General features: G+C 45.1%; 2 protein-coding genes across 3 annotated transcripts in view; both read right to left on the bottom strand.

Annotated features, from left to right (window-relative positions):
* Nucleotides 1-22,370, bottom strand: part of RADIL (Rap associating with DIL domain) — an 81,972-nt gene that overhangs the window by 50,314 nt on the left and 9,288 nt on the right. The gene's annotated exons all lie outside the window — the stretch shown is intronic.
* Nucleotides 5,017-9,352, bottom strand: PAPOLB (poly(A) polymerase beta). The gene has a single exon (XM_003895680.3). It carries the CDS (start codon nt 9,109-9,111, stop codon nt 7,198-7,200), a length of 1,914 nt encoding a protein of 637 aa, XP_003895729.1. The 5' UTR covers nt 9,112-9,352; the 3' UTR covers nt 5,017-7,197.

Here is a 22,370-nt window from a genome sequence, read left to right as displayed (position 1 = left end):
CCATCTCACCAGCAGCTAAAAGTAGAGAAGGGATTATCTCAGAGACATTTATGGATGTGGCTTCTGTCTAATGGAGTGAATTCTCGTGAAATCCTCATCCGGCCCACAAGTTCTTCAGAAAATTATGCCAGCAGAAACACTGCTGGCCTAGACTGAAAGGAACAGAGACACTGAAAAATGAAGGGGGTGGCTACAGACAGGAAGTAGCTGATAAACATGCTACCGTCCATGTAGAGGGAAAGATGACTCACAGGATGAAGCCAAGATCCCAGAGGGTGGCACCAACACGACAGAAGGCAGAGCTAAGAGACTATCCCCAGGCTTTGGAATGGAACAAAAGAACTTCCACTGGACTGGAATTTGCCTCACTAGAGTTCAAAAATGCTTTGGGCCAGACCAGTGGCACCTTTTTACCTTCCATTTTCTCCTATTATTTATTTATTTATTTATTTATTGAGACAGGGTCTAGCTCTGTTGCCCAGGCTGGAGTGCAGTGGCGTGTTCATAGCTCACTGCAACCTCAGACTCCTAGGTTCAAGCAATCCTCTCATCTAAGCCTCCTGAGTGCTGGGAACACAGGTGTGTGCCACCATGCCTGACTAATTTTTTATTTTTTGTAGAGATGGGGTCTTGCTATGTTGCCCAGACTGTTCTTGAACTCCTGGCCTCAAGCTATCCTCCCACCATAGCATCCCAAAATGCTTGAATTACAAGAGTGATCATTTCCCCTCTCTTCCTCTTCCTCTTCTTCTTCTTCTTCTTCTTCTCCTCCTCCTCCTCCTTTTTTTAAACACAGAGCCTCACTTTGTAGCCCAGGCTGGGGTACAATGGCATGATCTTGGCTTACTGCAATCTCCGCCTTTCAAGTGGTTCTTGTGCCTTAGCCTCCCAAGTGGCTGGGATTACAGGCATGTGCCACCACACGCTGCTAATTTTTGTATTTTTGGTAGAGATGGGGTTTCACCATGTTGGCCAGGTTGGTCTCGAACTCCTGACCTCATGTGATCCACCTGCCTCGGCCTCCCAAAGTGCTGGGATTACAGGCATGAGCCACCGTGCCCGGTCCATTTCCCTCACTTTTGAACCAGAGTGACTGTTACCCTATGCCTGTCCCACCTTTGTAAGTTGGGAGGGTCGGGGCAGATACTTGTATCTTTAGTGTCACAGGTCCACAGATGGAAAGAAATAGTGCCCCAAGAGTGGTACTTAATGGATTATACCCAGAAGCCCCATTCACACCTGATTTAGATTAAGATGATGAGATTTTAGACTTGAACTGATACTGTAATAGGATGAGACTGGGGGACCTTGAGATGGGGTGAGTGTGTTTTGCATGCGGGTGTAACTATGGGTTACTGCAGGCCAGATGGCAGACTGTGGCAACCAGAATTCTAAGATGACCCCCAGTGACCCTTGCTTTGCATAACCCGCCCTCCAACCTTGAGTATGAGTGGGAACTGTTTGTGTCATTTCATGATTATGTTTTGTTGTATGGCAAAATAGATTTTTGCAGATATGTAAATAAGTTTATTCATCAGTTCACTTTGGGTTCATCAAAAGGGAGATTATACAGGTGGGCCTCACCTAAACACATGAACTGTTTAAAAAGCAGAAAGGAAGTCAAATACTCAAAAGAATGATGGAGATTCGACATGCCACTGCTGACTTGAAGATGCTGGGGGTAGGCCGGGCGTGTTGGCTCATGCCTGTAATCCCAGCACTTTGGGAGGCTGAGGAGGGCGGATCACCTGAGGTCAGGAGTTTGAGATCAGCCTGACCAACATGGAGAAACCTCATCTTTACTAAAAATACAAAATTAGCCAGGCATAGTGGCGGGTGCTGGTAATCCTAGCTACTTGGGAGGCTGAGGCAGGAGAATCGCTTGAACCCAGGAGGCAGAGGTTGCAGTGAGCCAAGATCGTGCCACTGCACTCCAGCCTGGGCGACAGAGCGAGACTCCGTCTCAAAACAAACAAACAAAAACAAAAAGATACCACTTTGGTATTGGTTGTTTAATTATATTTCACACATATGAAAGCATTTGTAACTTAGATTAATAACAAAATGAACACCATTTCATCCACCACCCAACCTAAAAAGAATGAACTAGTTCCAGAATCACATCAACCCTCCCAAGCACATCTTCCTGCCTGTCCCCACCTCTCATCCTACCAAAGGGAATCACTTTCCTGGATTCCGTGTTTAACATGGCCTTTTTTCATTTATAGTTACACCACACATTTTTGGAACCCTAAATTATACTGCTCTACTTTGCTTATTTTGAAACCTTATATAAATGGTATCACGCTCTGTGCATTTTTCTGCAATGTGCTTTTCCCCCCAACATGATGAGACACAGCTAACATTGACGCAGGTAGCTACGGTTTAATTTTACAACTTTATGGTATTTATTGCACAAATATGCCATCATCCAGCCATTCCCTCACTGATGGATATGTGGATTGTTTGAAACTTTAGGCTATGACAAAACATTGATATAAATACTCATTTTCAAGTGCTGACTTTTCTACCACCACGAGAAATACTAGAGAAAATTATGGTATTTAAATGGCACACTGGAGGTAAACTAGAAGGTGTGTAGGGTTCTGGACACGGCTGTGGTCCCACAGACGCTGGTCACCCCAAAGACTAAGGGGATCAGTAAGATGAAGTACATCAGTGTCCCACAGCACAAGGGTGAAGACCTACGAGTAGAATAATTGGAACGCAGAGTGTGGGCCCGTCGTCAACTGTGCCAGATAAGACCAAGCTGCTTCCCAAAGGGGCCAAAACAATTTGCACCATGTTCTCACCGGCACCGTGTTCGAGTTTCCATTGCTCCTCATCCTCACTATACCTAGACACTGTTAGACTTTTATATTTTTGTTAAAAAAAAAAAAGAAAGAAAGAAAAATAAAGAAAATAGAAATACTTCTCTGGTCTTATATTGTATTTTCCTTATTATTACTGAGATTGGGCAAATTTTCACATTTATTGACCGTTCCTAGTTCCTCTTCTGTGAAATGCTTATGCATTTCTTTGGCCCACTTTTTAAAGCTGGGTTGTTGGGGATTTTATTGTTTTCATTTTTCAAGACAGAGTCTTGCTCTGTCGCTCAGGCTGGAGTGCAGTAGCGTGATCTCAGTTCACTGCAACCTCCGTCTCCTGGGTTCAAGCGATTCTCATGCCTCAGCTTCCCAAGCAGCTAGGATTACAGGTGCGCATCACCATGCTCAGCGAATTTCTGTATCTTTTGTAGAGAAAAATACAAAAGGTGGAGTTTCACCGCATTGGTCAGGCTGGAATCAAACTCCTGGCCTCAAGGGTTCTGCTCGCCGTGGCCTCCCAAAACGCTGGGTTTACGAGCATGAACCACTGCATCCAGCTTTTTTTTTTTTTTTTTAAATACAGACTCTCACCATCACCCAGGCTGGAGTGCTGTGGTGCGATCTCAGCTCACTGCAACCTTCATCTCCTGGGTTCAAGCGATTCTCCTGCATGAGCCTCTTGGGACAGACAGGTACATGCTGGGGCTACAGGTATGTGCCACCATGACCAGCTAATTTTTGTATTTTTAGTAGAGATGGTTTTTTGTCATGTTGTCATGTTGCCGAGGCTGGGCTTGAACTCCTGGCCTCAAGCGATCCACCCGCCTTGACCTCCCAGAGTGCTGGGATTACAGGCATGAGCTACTGCACCCGGCCTGTTGATCTTTAAAATAGACTTTTTCCTTTGCCATCCTTAATATATTCTGGATAGTAATGATTTGTCAGTTTTATCACAAAATCTTCTCCCAGCTTAGGGCCTGTTTTTCAGTTTTTCACTTTTCACTGTTCATTATCTGATGAAAAAAAATCTCTTAATTATACCAACCTCTTCTTTTATGACTTGAGCTTTTTTGTGTCTTCTTTATGCTATTTGTTACTTAATTTTTAACTTACTGTTCTGTGGTCAGAGAACATGTCCTATAAATCAGATACTTTGAAGTATGTTAAATATTACTTTTGATATAGCATGAGGTTAATTTTTGTACACACCCAATACTTAAGAATAATATGCATTTTCCAATTGTGGGGTGGAAGGTTCCATAACAAATGTTCACCAGATCATTGATGGCAAACAATGGCTGAGGGGGATGGGTGACAAATCCAGCCCTGGCCATCTGTTTACATATTGTCTATGACTGATTGCCCTCTACAAAGGCAGAGTTAAGTAGCTGCGACAGAGACCTGACGGCTTCACAGAGCTGAAAATATTTACTATCTGGTCCTTAATGCGAAAAGTCCACCAGCCACTACGCTGGACCGTGTTCAAAAACTGTTTCCCTTCTATTTTTATCTGCTTGATATCAGTTAATGAAAGGCTGTTTTGAAATCTTCTATGATAATGACATATTTAGCAATTTCTGTTCATCTTTGTTATTTTATGTTGAGGCTGATTTATTAGGTGTAGACAAGTTTTAAATTATTCAATGCTCCTGATGCGGTAGGTCTTCTATCATTAATGCATGGTCCTTTTGCCCTTAATAATTATTTTTGCTCTGACACCTACTTGAATGATACTGTTATTATACCACCTTCTTTTCATTAGCATGCCTTTTTCCATCCTTTTATTTTGGTTGTGTCTCTCTTAAGTAAAACAGCATACAGTTGGACTTGGTTTTCCCATGGAATCTGACTGTCTCTGCCTTTTTAAAACACGAAGTTTGGTCCATTTATTGTAGTGACAGATATATTTGGTTTCATTTCCATGACCATAGATTGTGTTTTCTTTTTACTCTATTTTTTTGTATGCTTTCCCCCTTTTTTTCCTGCCTTCTTTTGGATTCCGCTTAACTTCATTTTTTATCTTTACCGATTTGAAATTTTAACCTTTTCATGTTTCCCTAAACATTATTACATTCTAGACTGAGTAAAGTTGAAAAGTTCATCAGTGTTTCTACCCTCCTTCAGAACAATGTAAGTACATCTGAATTCATATCTTAGATTTAAATCGTACTACTGTCCAGTATTTTAGTTTCACTTTGCTTATTTGCCATTTATTTTTATTGCATTTTTAATGGAGAAATAAGTCATCTGTTTTCAAAACAGTGCTTGAATATACCAGGAGTATAGATACTATAAAACAAAGCAAACTCCACTCACTAGGTACATCACAGGAAAAATGGTCTGACATTCAACTAATAAAAATTAGAAATAAAAAGTTCCAAGGTTCCAGCTTGGTAAAACAGATACAGTTACAGGTAATGTTTAATAAACTAATTTTTTTCCCCATGTGTAAACAAAATGACCAGACTAAATTATTGCCTGGCCATTTCAACCTAACACCATAGCCATTCAAAATACAGATACTGTGCACACTTCACCCGACTTATTATTGTGGTGAAAGGGCAAAGATGTGAGAAAAAGAAATACTGTACACTAGAGATCAGAAGGTAATGGTGAAAGAAAAGTCTCTACAGCCTAAAAGGACATGACTATATTCCAACTTTAGAAAATTAATCCAGAAAGACAAGAAAGAGTTTAAGTAATTGCAGTTTAACACGAAAAGTGCAGAGTCAGAGAAGGGACAGGAGGGGTTAAAGCAAGGCTAATTGGAAAGCCTGTTAAGTTTGCTGTCTAGATTAAGAAAGATTAAACTTTCATTCATTCACATCTGTTGCCCCTCACATTTCCTAAACATAGATGCTCTACTGCTTAATTATGAGGGATCTTTTTTTTTTCAACTTAAAGTATTGCTAATCTTTTGTGGACTAAAAGAGCAGAAAGCCAATAAGATGTCAAGTGCTTGCTAGAAATTACTTTTTTATGTTTCTACATGTAAAATTTAGAGATGAATTTTGATAAATCATTTAAAAATAAAAATGTGCTTAAAATTCTTGAAGAAAATGCCTTTTTGCTTATGTGTGCAATTGGAAATTAACTTTCCTATAAGGAGGTATTCTGTGGAATGTACAAAACTTCTCATATGAAGCGATCAAATGGTCATCCAAGATCAGAAACATATCTCATAGACATTACATTTAGTAAAGTTTTGCTAAAATGTGGTGTTTCATTGTAACCAATATTTGGTGTTTGTGCCATGTGGCCACAGGATTGTCGGTTTCACATCATGGTTTAGAGAATATTATTCTTTTTTTCTTGTGAAATGACACATAAGCATACTGTGCCCATACAAGCAAAGAGAAGAGGGGGAGGCAAAAAGCTTTTTTGTTTTAGGACTAATGATTGAGGAAAAGAGAACATGGAGCTTTGTTAGCTCAAAGAAAATGTTTGATCGCTGATTACTCTCTAAAACAGTTCTATGGATGAAACCAGTGTGTCCTTTCTCCATAGTGTGCCATCAAAACCAAAGACCTACTAATGATTGTTTTGATGTCAAACACATACCTTAAAGTTGACATTTCATTTTAAAGGGTTACAGCTACCTCATAGGGACTGAGCTAGATGTACTTTTATGCTTTCTGTGAAGTATAGTACACCACTGCACAATGGTATCCAATTTTAAGATTAATAGTGAACAAACCTCTTCAGGGAAAAATAAAATTCACCAATTTGAAAAATCTAAAATTAGTTCTACTTTCTAATAAAAAATATAAAGTGCATCATCAGTATAAGGAATTCTGATACCCGTTTGTATTGCAAATTTTCCCAACAAATCATCAAACATAAATCCAGTCCAGATGTCAGTCACGGGTACAAATATAGCTGAAAGGTTTTTTTCTTTTTAAGGGCAGTAGTCCTTTGAAATAGTTAATGTAACTGTTGCTGACACATTAATAACAGTACCTCTAGCTGTCACATACTAATGTGGCCTTCTGATCAAGACTGGCCCAGTAAAGGAAGTTACCAAATAAGCCTCAATCTATTTCAAGTCATTCTCTGTACCCTTCATTCTCCTTCTTTAGTATTTGAAGATGACAGGTTGAGTTGGCAGATATTGTTCATGGACCCTTGACGTTGTTTTTAACCATTCAACCTTTTTTACTGAATTCTTGATAACAGGAACTGGATTTGCAGGGAGAATGGGGATACTGGAAAGATCTATACTGATGTTACCTGAGAGGCCAACAGAGAAGATGCTGTCTGAATTTTTCTAATGGAGTTATACTTGTCTTTGTATTGAGTTTCTCCTCTTCTGTTTTGTTTTTCTTGGTCCTTTCTTCTTTATGAGGCAAGAATATCCTCTAGGCTCCAACTATAGGATTAGATATGCTTGTTGCTGCGTTTCCTGAAGGTCTGGATGGCTTATGAGACATGTCGAAGAAACAACTCTGGCGACCATGGCCTTTGGTGATGGAGAAATGGCAGGCTGAGAGACAGCGTGAGGAATACTTTCATTTAATGCAACCCCTGAACTTTCACTGGTATTCATCTGTTGCAAGGAAATTTCAGTAGCCTGTACGTTAGCCATCGATGCTGTCATTACAGCCAGGGCAGGACTATTTCTACCCTGAGAACTGCTAATCAATGGGCCTGTCTTCATAGTGCTAGTAGATGAAGGCACAGACATGCTGTTTTCACAGCCTGCAGACAAGTCAAAGCTGCTGTCGTTCAGATCTGTCAATCTTCTACCTTCTGTTGCGTGTGCTTTCTTGTCCTGAAGCACATGATGAGGCAGCAGCTGGTGAAGCTCCTTTCTTCTTAAATGCATTGCAGTAATTTTCATACCCATCTCAAACATCTTACTATTCATTGCTTGCCTATAAACAGTATCTGTGAAAGACTGGATATCATAGGTGAGATCAATACTGAGAATTTCAGAGTTTTCTGGCTTTTTTAGCACTAACCCAATCACCCACATTGTACGAAATTCTTCCATATCAGGATTTTCTTTGGGTGCTGGAAATGACTGTGGATTCACATGTGCCAGTGTAATAAATTCATTCTTCTCCAAGCTCCCAACCAGGATTCGGATCTTTGATTCCACCAAGCCCACCCATTCTAAATGCTGTTTTTCTGTTGGTGCACTTGCCAGAAGTACAATATAATGCTTGTACTTCTGAAAGAAGCTTGGAGCTTCAAAGAGTTTGGACCACTCAGCCTTACTCAGCAAAATCTCGTGTGTGATAGCAAGTCCCTGTTTAAACTCCTCAATCATGACCATCCTGGTTGAAACAGACACGTTGTATGTGGAGTTCTGCTGTGGGTAAGCTGGTGTGATGATGGGCATAAGATGGTACCTATCACTGGGATTTACTCTTGGGTCCCATACAGGCAAATTAAGATTCCGTTCTTCAGGCTCTTTCAGTAACACTGGGTTTGGCCATTCCCATTCCGAAAATACCAAGAAGAATTTCCGCACGAGAGTTGACGCTACTGCATTTGGATAAAGCTGACAAGTTCTTGCTACCAGCATGGCCCAGGAAACACCTCCGAGGAAACCTAATATATTGGAATAGATATTGTGGCACTTGGCCCACAGTTTGATGGCTCTTAGAGTCAACCTGAAGTTGTCAATGTTTGGCACTAGATGTAAAATTTCATCGGTTACCCGGCAACCGTTAAGGCTTCTTATGCATCTAATGTCTAAATTTTTAAGCAGACTGTCATCTCTTAGGTCCAAATCTTCTGGAATAGTCTGTAGTGCTAATCTTGCAAATAAAATATCAATCTCTATCCCATCAAAACACAGTTTGATAACTGGCACAAATGCCTCCTCAACAGCCCTTAAATCTTTTACTTCCTCCTGTAGTTTCAGTTTAACATAGAATGAGGTGAAAAAGTCGCTTCGATCCACATGCCTTGGTGCAACGCACAAGGCGTCAATATCTGCACCTTTCGTATGTACTCCTAATCTGTAAGAGCCAAACGTAAAAATCTTTCCGCCAACGTTTTCAATTACAGACTGGGGAAGGCTCTTGCTTTCACTGATTTCGCGTATCCATTCCTTTACCAGATTATTTAATTTTTCCAAAACTAAAATCCTGCGCTGCAGTTCCTCTTCCTCTTCGAAGACCCCGAAGGGCCTGAGGGTTTCTATTAGCCTCTGGGTGAGAAGGCAGTCCGTCTCCTTGGGGACCGCTAGGCTGATAGGCGAGGAGATGCCATAGCACTTCGGCGGCGGCGCCTGCTGCGGTGGTCCCTGGGTTGTCACCGGAAACGGCATCATCTTTCAGCGCCCGCCCCTCCAGGGCACGTCCCCCACCACCGCGACCTTCGCGGTCGCCGCCCGGGTCATGATCCTCTGAGGCGGGAAGGGCAGGGCTTCTAGCTGCCCTGGTCCGACACCACTCCCGCTCCCGCTGCGCGCCCGCCGCTTCAGGAGCTTCTCCTCCTTCCCCTCAGTCCCAACATGGCGCCAGACCCCTCAGCGGCCGCGTTCCAGAACCTACCGTACACGCGTGGGCGCCTGCGCACCGGCCGCCAGCGCGAGGGTTCACGGGAGCCACGGCTTTCTGGGCCGAGGGCCCCCTCCCGCTGCGCGGGGGGCTCTAGATGGGGGTGGACAGGGCTCACGTTGTCTATAACCGGCCAAACTCAACCCTTCATTACCACTATTTTACATATTTGCGCAACTTTACCCATCTAATTCTTTGCTCCCCAAGTCCCCTGACACCTCAGATGTGCGTCTTTTCTGGGGCACCCTCTGCCCACTTCACCCTAGCGTGCACCCTTTGGAAGTCCAAAGACCCCTTCATAGTGGGAACCCGTTGGTGGAAAGCAGTTTCTGTCTTGTTTCTTGGGCTGTTGCTGGACGTTGGTTTAGCTGGGGTAGCATTTCGAGGTCAACATTTGTATTCTGGCCATGCTTTAAAGGCATGATTCTGCTGTCCTCTGGTTCCCATTGAGGATTCCACAGCTGCATGAACTGCTGCTTGTCTGCCTTTTCTTATGGCAGCTGTAAAAGTCTTTGTCCCTAGTGCCCTGTCTGATCCCACCACTGTGTGTCCAGGCATAGATTTCCCTTTAATAATCTTACCTAGGCCGGGCGGGGTGGCTCACTACTGTAAGCCCAGCACTTTGGGAGGCCAAGGCTGTCGGATCACCTGAGGTCAGGAGTTCGAGACCAGCCTCAACACGGAGAAACCCCGTCTCTACTAAAAATACAAAATTAGCCAGGTGTGGTGGTGCATGCCTGTAATCCCAGCTACTCAGGAGGCTGAGGCAGGAGAATTGCTTGAACTTGGGAGGTGGAGGTTGTGGTGAACTGAGATCGCGCCATTGCACTCCAGCCTGGGCAACAAGAGTGAAACTCCGTCTCAAATAAATAAATAAATAAATAAATAAAATATAATCTTACCCAGGATACACTATGATTCCCGAATCAGAAGTCATGCTTTTCATGATCTCCAAAAGCTTCTCAGGCACTTCCTCAGAATATGCTCTCCCACCTGTCTCCTGCTTCTCTTCATCTAGACACGCTGTCAACCTTCTCACTCTGTCCTCCATGTCTCTTAAGCCATGTGTCTTTCTGGGTGATGCCAGATTACCTCCAAGTCCTCTCTTCAGTTGTATTTAGTCTGCTGTTTAAGCATCATTGAAATATCCACTTAAATACTTATATTTTTATTACTAGAAACACTATTTTGTTCTTTTCCAAGCTTCTCTTCCTTGTAGATGGCATTCTGTTCTTTCATGTTTTTCCCCCACCTTTTATTTCTTTAAACGTGTTAAACATACATATTTAGTACTCTATAACTAATGATTCTAATTCCAAATGCTCTTGAGAAACCATATAGTTTGTTGTTGTCCAAGAACTCAAGAGTGGCACTCTTGTGTCTTGTAATTTTGGATTGTGAGCTCATTTCTGGTGAGGCTTGGGATGCCTGTGTAGAGGATGTGTCCTTCCAAAGAGGATTTGCTTTGTTTCCAGTAGATGTTCTTGTACACTATAGAATTACATACAGTGTAATTTCTTATCCAGGGATTATCCACAACATCTAGGTGGTGCAACTTTGAACCCCAAATACATGTGAGAGGACATGTGGTTTTCAATTCTAAGGAACAGTCTTTAGTTTTTCCCACCCAGGTCAAGAGAGAGAACTTCCTTTGCCATCTCCTTTCACCAGGTAGCAGATTTTTCCTATTCCATTTTTCACTCAATGTGTCACCCTTTGAGGATTCCAATTGTACTTGGAGGGGTCTCAATTCTAACTTCCTACCTTTTAAGGTCCCAAGAGATTTCTGTCTCTTCTTGGACAGCTGCTAAACTTAAGTTTCTCAGTTTCCAAGACTGGCAAATGCCTCTAGGGCGGTTCTAGTTTCAGAATCAGCTAAAATTCTGAGGTTTCAAGGCATCTCTCTTTTTTTCCACCCCTAGAGATTTCCTTTATTTTCCTGGGTAAGATATGCATTAAAAAAATGACTTCTTGTATTTATCCAACATTTCCAGGCACTTTACACAGAAAGATTTTCCAGGATAATTAATCCCATATATTGCCAGAAATATAAATACCTTCTTTTCAATCCATTTCAACATTGGCTTGCATGCTCAAAAACAGCTATCAGAAAGGTCTTTGGTGACCTCCATGTTGCCCAATCCATGACCCCAATGATTTTCATCTTCTTTGACCTATCGTAGCTTCATCTTGGCCTCTGCAACACCATACTCTTTATGTTGTCTTCCACATGTCTGGCCACTCCTCAGTCGAATTTGCTGATTCCTCCTCTTTTACTTGACCTCTAAATGTTGGGAGTTCCTCCAGTTTGTATTCTAAGCCCTCATTTCTCCTCACTGCATGTACATTCACTGCCTGGTTAATCTACTGATTTCCACAGCTTTAAATATCTCCTACTTACAGATTAATTCATATTTTAATCAGATTCTGTCTGAACTCCAGATCCGTATTATCTGACTGCCCATGGTTGCCACCTATATTTGAACTCCAGATCCATATTATCTGACTGCCCATGGTTACCACCTGTATTTGGATGTCTTTAACTTAACATAGTTTAAAGAGAACTGTAACTCTTCCTCCCATAGTTTGCTTCTCTCTCAGTAGTCTCCATTTTAGGAAATGGCATCTCTTTCTATCCAACTCTTGATATGAGAAACCTGGGAGTCATTCTGGACACCTCCCTCTTTTGCATTCTCAACACCCAATTCATTTACAAGTTCTGTTGATTTCACCTCCAGAATATACTTAAAATCCCTCTACTGCTTTCTACCTGTTCCCTTATAACTCTAGTGCAAGCCACCATCAACTCTCATTTCAACTTCTACAACAACCGAATTAATCTCCTATTACTGACCTTTTCAAAGTATTCTCTACCTAGGAGCCAGAGTCATCTTTTAATCCCTCCAATGATCTCCCATTATATGCAGTGTAAAATCCAAAATACATAACAAGCCAGATTGATCTTTCCCCCAACTATCTGTCTAGCCACACCTGCTGCAACTTTCCCCTTTGCACCAGTGCCTGCCTTTGCTTCATTCTCTCTCATCCCTGGATCTCCGCACAATGCTGTTCTCTCTGCCCAGAATGCTCTTCCTGCCCCACCGACTGCCCACTGCTCTCTACCTGGTTGGTGTGTTGTCATCTTTGAGACTGGCTTACATTTCACCTCTTCAGAGTGAATTTTCCTCACCCCCATTCCAAATGAGCACCTGTGCTGCTTTTTCATAGCACATAAAACAACTTGTAGTTGCAGTCACGTACATTATGACATTTTGGACAACAGGCCATATATACAATGATGGCCCTACAAGAATATAATATTGTATTTTTACTGTTTCTTTTCAGTGTGGTTTTTTTGTTGTTGTTGTTGTTCCCAAGTTTTATTCAAGAACGCTTACAAAATATTCCAGATAAATGAAATTTAATCCTTGTCTTCCTCCTCTTCTTCGTCCTGGTTAATCTGGAAGTAATGTAATTCATAACTCTTTGCTGTTAGCAACTAGGCGCAGCCCAATATTCTTCAAATATTTTTTGTTGAGATATTTCAAATACCTTTTGGAGAAAGGGACCTTGGATGTCACAGTGATCTTGCTCTTGCTCCTTTCTATGGTCACCACCCCTCCACCAAAGTTCCCAGCTTTTCCGTTCACTTTGATCCTTTCTCGCAAAAACTGCTCAAAATTGGCAGCATCCATGATTCCATCTTCTACAGGGTGGGTGCAATCAGGAGTGAACTTCAGAACCTGCTTCCTCTTCTTTTTTTTTTTTTTTTTTAAATTTGAGACGGAGTCTTGCTCTGTCGCCCAGGCTGGAGTGCAGTGGCTCGATCCCGACTCACTGCAAGTTCCACCTCCTGGGTTCACACCATTCTCCTGCCTCAGCCTCCTGAGTAGCTGAGACTATAGGCACCCGCCACCACGCCCGGCTAATTTTTTTGTATTTTTAGTAGAGACGGGGTTTCACCATGTTAGCCAGGATGGTCTCAATCTCCTGACCTCATGATCCACTCACCTCGGCCTCCCAAAGTGCTAGGATTACAGGCGCGAGCCACCACGCCCAGCCAGAACCTGCTTTTTTTTTTTTTTTGCCCCCCTTCACCACAAGGTTTTTCACAGGAGCTATGGCTGCAGCAGACGCAGAAAGGGAAGTGAATGAACTCCTTTTCTGTGTTTAGATATGTTTAGACACACAAATACTTATCATTATGTTCTAATTACCTTTAGCATTCAGTATACAGAAATATACTGTACAGGTGTGTAACCTAGGAGCAATAGGCTATGCCATACAACCTAGGTGTGTAGTAAACTATACCATCTAGGCTTGTGGAAGTCACTCTGGGATGTTCCAACAATGACAAATTGCCTAATGATGGATTTCTCAAAACATATCACCATCATTAAGTAGTGCATGACTGTACATGTTTTTTGAGTGATTATATCTGTGTATGTGTGCATGTGCATGTGTGTGTGCGTGTGTGTGTGTTTTAAGGGACAAGGTCTCCTCTGTTGCCCAGGCTGGAGTGCAGTAGTGCAATCATAGCTCACTGTAGCCTCAAACTTCTGGCCTGTCTTGTCCTCCCAAAGTGCTTGGATTACAGGCGTGAACCACTGCACCCAGCCACATCTTTGTTTTGACTGCTCACTAGACTCCTGACTCCATGAAATCATTTATTTATAAATCCATTAAATTGATGTCTTTGTTTTGTCTATTGCAACATATCCAGCCCCTAGTCAAGAGCCTAACACAGAGTAGCCAAATTTTATTTATGAATAAATGAGAACAAAAAATTATTTCTCATCCAGGTCTCTGGCAAATCAATATCTAGAAAACCTGTTTCTTGGGTCTTGACTAGATAGAGGGGCAATTTCAAATCTATACGTTGTGACCTTGGGGAAATCATTTAATTATTCATTGCACAGCTGCTCACAAAAGACAGCTACAGACTTTCTATGGCTGCATTCCTATAATACTCCATTCCACTGCAATACCTTTGGATTTGAAAGTGTCTCCAGGGGGCCGGGCGCGGTGGCTCAAGCCTGTAATCCCAGCACTTTGGGAGGCCGAGACGGGCGGATCACGAGGTCAGGAGATCGAGACCATCCTGGCTAACACGGTGAAACCCCGTCTCTACTAAAAATACAAAAAACTAGCCGGGCGAGGTGGCGGGCGCTTGTAGTCCCAGCTACTCGGGAGGCTGAGGCGGGAGAATGGCACAAACCCGGGAGGCGGAGCTTGCAGTGAGCTGAGATCCGGCCACTGCACTCCAGCCCGGGCTACAGAGCAAAGACTCCGTCTCAAAAAAAAAAGAAAGTGTCTCCAGGGGAGACTTATCCTGGGTCAGTGAGGGGTGAGGACAGCGGCACAGTCAGTGCTATGGTTTGGATGGGATTGTCCCCACTAAAACTCATGTTGAAATTTGATCCCCAAAGGGGCAGTGCTGGAGGTAGGCCTAGTAGGAGGTGTTTGGGTTGTGGGGACAGATCCCTCATGAATGGCTGGTACTGTGCTCACCGTAGTAAATGAGTTCTTGTTCTGGCAAGACCAAATCAGTTCTCACAGGAATGGATGGGTTTCCAAGAATAGTAGGCTGCTATAAAGCCAGGGCACCCCTCAGGTTTCCCTCTTTGCACTTGTCTGCTTCCCCTTTGACCTTTTCTGCCATGTGATGATGTAGCATGGAAGCCCTCACCAGAAGCCGGGGCCATGCCCTGGAACTTCCCAGCCTCTGGAACCGTGAGATAAATAAACCTCTTTTCCTTGTATACTACCAGCCACAGGTATTCTGTTGTGGTAACAAGAAATGGACTAAAGCAGTGCCTAAAGGTGTGAAGGGGCACACAGGCACAGGAGGCTTCTGAGGAAGCTGCTGTCCAGTCGTGCTCACCAGGAAATGACATGCACATATGCTCTCTAATCCAGCAGCTCCATTCCTGGAAGAATGCCTCCGAGAACTCTGCACAGGCCCTCAATAGGTTCATTGTGTCACCATTTTAGTAGGAAGAATCTGTACCCAAATTGAGTGTCTGTGCTTAAGGAAATGAATATATGGTATAGGCATATAATGGAAAACTATGCATCAGTCAAAAGCAATGAGTTGACTAGAGCACCATGGGTAGGTGTCAAAAACATAATGTGAGGCTAGGTGTGGTGGCTCATGGCTGTAATCTCAGCACTTTGGGAGGCTGAGGTGGGAGGATGACTTGAGCCCAGGAGTTTGAGACCAGCCTGGGCAACTTAGTGAGGCACTGTCTCTATTTTTTAAATAAATAAATAAATAAATAAATAAAGTAATGTGAGTTATAGTTCAATCCCACTTAGGTAAATTAAACATATACAAAATATTATTTATGTCTTAAGGATACATATGAATCCAAATATATGAAAGGTATGTTGGAATGGTATTCATTAATACACTAGAGTGGGTTCCCAAGGACGGAATGACGATGAAAAAAGAAAATGATCCTATCCATCCACCAGACCATCTGCCAAAAGATTGGAAACCAACAGCTACACAAACCACAGAGAAGCTTGTGTGGCCCTTCCTCTGCACTTACTTGCTCCCCATATTGGTGAGATGGTTGTCCTGCATTAGGCATTTGGTCATGGCTGCAGGCCAGAGAAACTAACTTTCATAACCTTGACTTTGACATCATTGGTTTCTTATTCTGGGGAAATAAACGGGTCTTTTAAATAACATATATGTATACATGTGGCAGCCTGTGGATTAGCTATCCGCAACCCTCACAACTTCTTTGCCTTGTACTAGAGGATGCAGAGCCAAAATCTTTGTCTAGCTTCCTCTGTAGCCAGAGCCAGCCGTGGGTGGCAATGGCATTAGTGAAAGCTAGCCTCCCCTACTGTGTGTGTTAGCCACACTTGTTTCACCTTCTTCCAGCTGCAAACTTGTACCAGCCTCATGTTTTCTAGTGAATGTTTTGCCATTTTCTTGCTGAACTTTAGACATGCATTACTTTATTCTAGTTATTCATCACATCAGTTTTAGATATTGCAAACATTTTCTTCTAGTATATCACCTTTTATCTAGACACTGTCCTTGGTCAAACAGAAATTTTCAATTTTGATATAGTCAAATCTATCTACTTTTTTTCCTTACATATTGCACTTTAAAAAACAAACAAACAAAAAAAAACAGGCTGGGCACGGTGGCTTATGCCTGTAATTCCAGCATTTTGGAAGGCCGAGGAAGGCAGATCACTTGAGGTCAGGAGTTCAAGACCAGCCTGACTAACATGGTGAAACCCTGCCTTTACTAAAAATACAAAAATTAGCCGGGCCTCATGGTGGCTGTCTGTGATCCCAGCTATTCAGGAGGCTGAGGCAGGAGAATAGGCTGAACCCAGGAAGTGGAGGTTGCAGTGAGCTGAGATCACCCCACTGCACTCCAGCCTGGGTGACAGAGCAAGACTCCATCTCAAAAGACAAACAAACAAACAAACAAACAAAAACAGATGAGGTCTTGCCCTTTTGCCCAGGTTGGAGTGCAGTGGCATGATCACAGCTCACTGCAGCCTTGACCTTCTGGGCTCTAGTGATCCTCCCACCTTAGCCTCCTGAGTAGCTGGGACTACAGGCCTGTGGCACCACACACAGCTAATTTTCATATATATATATTTTTTTTTGTAGAGACAGAGTCTCATTATGTTGCCCTGGCCCAACTCCTGGCCCAACTGATCCTCTCACTTCAGCCCCTCAAAGTGCTAGGATTACAGGCGTGAGCCACCATGCCCAACCAGTTTGCACTTTTTAAGCCTTCTTTATGCAATATTTCATTTGGCTATATAATTTTACCTTTGACATGTAGGTCTCTGATGCATTTGGAGGAAGGATCCAATTTCTGGGTTTTTTTTTTTCCCATATAGCTGAATCCATATATCCCAACATCATTTACAAAATTCTTTCCCCAGGATTTATGATGCATGCTATAGCCCACCCAATTCCTACAGCGTATTTGGTCTGCATCTGCACTATCTCTTCTGTTCCATTGCTTTATTTGTCTCTTCCTGTCCCTAAAACCACATAGTTTCAATCACCATGGCTTTAAGACATATCTCAAGACTAATAAGGTCAATCCCTCCCACCCTTGCTTGTGTTGTTCAAACCCATCATAGGCATTCGAGAATCTGACTCTTTCACAAAGATGGACACTCAGGCCAGGTGCAGTGACTCACACCTGAAATCCTGGCACTTTGGGAGGCTGAGGCAGGAGGACCTCCTGAGGTCTTGAACCTCAGGAGTTCAAGACCATCCTGGGCAACAAAGTGAGGCCTCATCTCTACCAAAAATAAAAATAAAATAAAGAAATAAGTAGAGTGTGCTGGCATGTGCCTGTGTTCCCAGCTTCTCAGAGGGGCTGAGCTGGGAGGATCGCTTGGGCCCAGAAGAGTGAGGCTGCAGTGAGCCACAATTGCACTACTGCACTCCAGCCTGGGCAACAGAGTATGTTCCTGTCTCAAACAACAACAACAACAACAAACAAAGATGGACGACAGCACGGCAGGGAAGGGGGTGCAGGGCGAGCTGACTTTTCTCAGTCTCTATATATCTGAAACCTCTGAAAACACTTCTGCCACTTAAACCTTCAAAACAAAAACGATACATTCTCTATGTTAGTATATTCTCTGAAACCACGAGAGACGCTGCTCAATATGATTTAAACAGATCCCCAAACATCTTTCAACCAACATTATAGGTCACTGTTGGGAACCAACAGATATTAACATTTTTTTTTTTTTTTTTTTTGAGATGAAGTCTTGCTCTGTTGCCCAGGCTGGAGTGCAGTGGCACAATCTCAGCTCACTGCAACCTCCACCCCCCAGGTTCAAGCAATTCTCCTGCCTCAGCCTCCCAAGTAGCTGGGATTACAGGTGCACACCACCATGCCTGGCTAAATTTTTTTGTATTTTTAGTAGAGACGGGGTTTCAACATATTAGCCAGGGTAGTCTCGAACTCCTGACCTAAGGCGCTCCACCCACCTTGGCCTCCCAAAGTACTGGGATTACAGGTGTGAGCCACCATGCCCAGCTATTTTGTCTTTCAAACATTTCACACCAGTGACAACATCCCTCTGTGTTTTTGGTGTTAATGCTAAACTCTGTCAGTGGCCCCTTACAGAATATAGCTGGACGTCACTCGAGTCCCCAGGGCAGGAGGGGGTGCTGCCCCTCCAGGACTCACTCAGCTGAGGGGACAACAGGGCTGTTAACAGTGCTTCTATGACCAAACTGAAGGTTATGGATTTTTTAAAAGTCTAAGCAGTAAACTGAAGGATGAAACTGGCTGTGAGCAGCTAACCATTCGACTTCATTTTCTCTTTGAATTGGAAATGCTCAAACATGTCTTTAAAGTTCAATAAGTTTTCTAGTTTTAGGCTGGTGAAAAAAGGTTTGGAGTTGTTTTGTTTTTAGCCAGACCACATACAGTGAACGTTTCCCATGGTGACTCTGTCATTGGGAATCCACTGGAAGGGAAGTCCCAGTCAAGTGGCAGTGAATTATTCCCACATAAAAAGAGGAAAAGCAATCCTTTCACGAAACTTCACTGTGCTAAGATAAGAGTTATTTTCAAGTCAGAGTCATAGCGGAAGAAAAATATTTCAAATGAAAACAACCACAAAGATGTTTGGGGACACGGGAGGACAGAACTCACAGCACCCAGTCAGCAGAGGAAGGCAGCGGCGGCTTCCCGCGTGCACACAACCGTCCCTGTGGCCCGAACACCCCTGGCTGTCATTGGGGAGGCCGAGTCCTGCTGCCTGTCCTGAGTGACAAGGCAGGACGACAAACGCAAACTGAGAGCTGGCACACAGCAACAACACAGACCTGCCACCCACCTGCCAGCTCCAACACAGCACTGGGGGCAGGAGGGCAGCCCACTGCGCCGCCGGGTGACCAGGGCTGCTCAAGCCACATCCACACGCCTGGACGGCCACACCGTCCCCACACCACCCTCCCACACGCACACACACAAAGAAAACCGACTCCACTCTGGAGTCTTGCAGACGCAGGGGAGCTGAGACCCACAGAGGGGCCTCCTCTCCTCAGGGCACCAACCCTTCCACAGGTATTTAATAAGCACCTACTGTATACCAGACATTGGATGGGCTGTTTTTCAGTCAAAAGCCCAGTGAGTGCTGGGGTGGTGTCCCCAGGCTTTGTTTAGCCTGAACCTTCTTGGGTAAACCTGGGCAGCTTTACAAATGCTCTAGGGTGCCTCTTTACAAAGGGGGTATCCAAAGCCACGGTGATGTCCCTGTTTCCAGGAACGCATGAATGCCAAGACTGCATGTCACCATCCCTGAGACTCTGGGCTTGCCAGACACCCCAGCCCCTCCGAGAGTGGCCCGGGAGAGACGAATGTCGCCAATGTGGATCAGGCCTGAGGGTCTGGGGCGGGCACTCAGCTACATGGTCCCAGTGGACAAGGGCTGGTGTGGCCAAGTCCAGGCAGCCAGGTCCAATACTGCAGCTCTCAATAGAGGGCAGGTCTGCCTCCAGGGAACAGCTGGCCAAGTCTGCAGACATCTTTGGTTGCTACAACTTGGGGGTGGGGGCACAGGAGCCAGGGACACTGCTCAATGCCCTGCAACCATGGACGCCTCGCTCAGCGAGGATGCCCCAACCTGAAATGTAATGGGAGGAAGGGAGAAAGCAAGGAAGGCCAGCCCTCTGGGGGCTGTGCGCCGGTTTAACACTCGCCCCTCCTGCAAAGGCGAACCAACCCTCCGCTCACCCTTCCCCAGCCCCTGACAAAAACCACATGGCCCTGCCATCGCCCCTCCCCAGTGCGCCTAAGTGACTGCTGTCTTATCTCGGTGACAGGACCCAGGCCCTCTCTGTGGGGCACCAGCCCTAAATACCAGCCTTCTGGGAAAGGGGGGTGAGAGCCACTTCCAGCCCGGCCACATCTTCAACACCAGCCTCCTCCTGGAAGAGACCCTCTAGGTTTTGTGACTCTGGAAATCAGGGGGAACCTGGCGGCTATGAGAAGGCAATGTTTATGGAAAACAAAACCCAAAGTGCCTGCGCGCATTTCTACAGGTGGGTAACAGCGAACTAAGTGATGACTGAACTGGCAGGAAGCGCCTGGTTGACACCTTCCCCACCAGACTCCACAGGGGAGTCTAAGCTGAGGGGCCGGGGAGAGGCCTGAGAGGCTCTGGCGAAATGCTTCCTCTGAAATGGTGCAACCCGTTAGCCCAACTCAGAACTAGTGTGACTCTGTTTTTCTTTTGAGTCAGAGTCTTGCTCTGTCGCCCAGGCTGGAGTGCAGTGGTGCGATCTCAGCTCACTGCAACCTGTCTCCCAGGTTCAAGCGATTCTTCGCCTCCCAAGTAGCTGGGATTACAGGCACGCACCATCATGCCTGGCTAATTCTTTTGTATTTTCAGTAGAGACGGGATTTCACCATGTTGGTCTGACTGGTCTCGAACTCCTGACTTCAAATGATCTGCCTGTCTTGGCCTCCCAAAGTGCTGGGATTACACACATGAGCCACCGCGCCTGGCCAAGTGCGACTCTTACCGTAGGAGCAATAACTGGAAATTATTGACAAACAGTGTTACAGTGGTGAGCAACCCGGGGCTGGACTCATTCACACACACATACATGGTCACACATGCACACACATGCACACCACACAGACACACACATGCACACCACATCACCACATGCGCAGGCCAGGGGTCCCTTCCCTTTCTTGCCACTTTTTCCAGGTGATATTGGACTGTTCTCTCACCGGGGAGCAGGGACAACCCCATGCTGGGTCCTCTGGGGAGAGAATGCAGGAGTTGAAGGGGCCCTAGCGTGCTCTGGACCTCACTGGGCCTGCCCTGCAGGGGCAGATGCCATCCCACTATCCAGCTGTCCTTCGGAAACTACACCACCCACTTCAGTAGGATTTGTTTCCCTGCAGCCCCCCACCTTCCGCCACAGTGACATGGTGATGCATGCCCCACACTGAGAGCCGCTCTCAGGACAAACAGGCACCACAGCAGCCCCATCGGTGCCCAGGGACAGGCGAGCTGCTAGAAGGTGCAGAGCTCCCCATCACTGGGGGTATGTAAGGGAGAGGACACAGTGGGTGTTAGGAAAGCCTCCCCACCACGATTCTTCTGCATCACTCCAACCTGAGGCAGGCTGGCACCCAAAGCTGCTGGACAAGCTGCTACAGTGAACAACCCCTCGGCTTCCCACCGCCTCCCCTTCTCTGGCTCTCAGTCGTTCCCCTTGGAAGGGTGAGGGAGGAATCACCTAGTGCCGGCTGCAAACTCACTCAGGGGGACACGGGACACAACAAAGGCTCGGCGCCCTCCCCATTCCGTGCCTCCAAGCCAGCAGGAGAGAACTCTCAGAGGCGGGTTCCAGGGATGTGCAGAGGCCACCTCTAACCCATGGAAAGGCCATGCAGGTGCCTCACGCGGGGAACAGTTCCGAGTGGGAGACTTTGTGTGTGTGCACACCTGTGTGGACATTTCTGTGTCCAGGTACCCAAGTGTCACCACAACAACTGAACACGCTCTTGCACGAAGGTTCTGGGTGCGGGCCCGTTTGAGGCGGGGCTGACCGGCAGCAGTGGCGTCTCTGCCAGGGTCATCCCCAGCAGAGCCTGGCTTATCCACATGGGGATTCCCCCCAGGTCTAGCCTTCCCCTAGCTCTGTGCAGAGGCTGAAAACCGTTCTGTAATGAGCGGAAGCATGTGTGCATGCCTCTACCAGCCGCTCTATCTCAAACCACCCAGCCACCTCGGTGAACCTTCTTGGCATGGCCGGGGGTCACAGGAGTCCCTGGGCCACAGCCAGAGAAAAAGGTCAGCAAGGAAGGATGAGTCCCCGAGGCTCAAGGTGCCGGTTCTGGGTAAGTAACAACCTGCTCCAGCCCAGACAAGTGCATCAGTACAGCTGGGCAGCCTGATGGACTCTCTTTGGCAAGTTTCAAAAACCGCCACCGGCTTAGACAGGCTGTGAGCAGGGGCGCTTTCGCTTGCCCTGAATAATGTAACAGGAATGATTC

The sequence above is a fragment of the Papio anubis genome, chromosome 4 (genome assembly GCF_008728515.1).
Source record: "Papio anubis isolate 15944 chromosome 4, Panubis1.0, whole genome shotgun sequence".
Lineage (NCBI taxonomy): Eukaryota > Metazoa > Chordata > Mammalia > Primates > Cercopithecidae > Papio > Papio anubis.
Note: the sequence above shows the minus strand (reverse complement) of the source record. Positions and strands in the feature narration are given on the sequence as shown.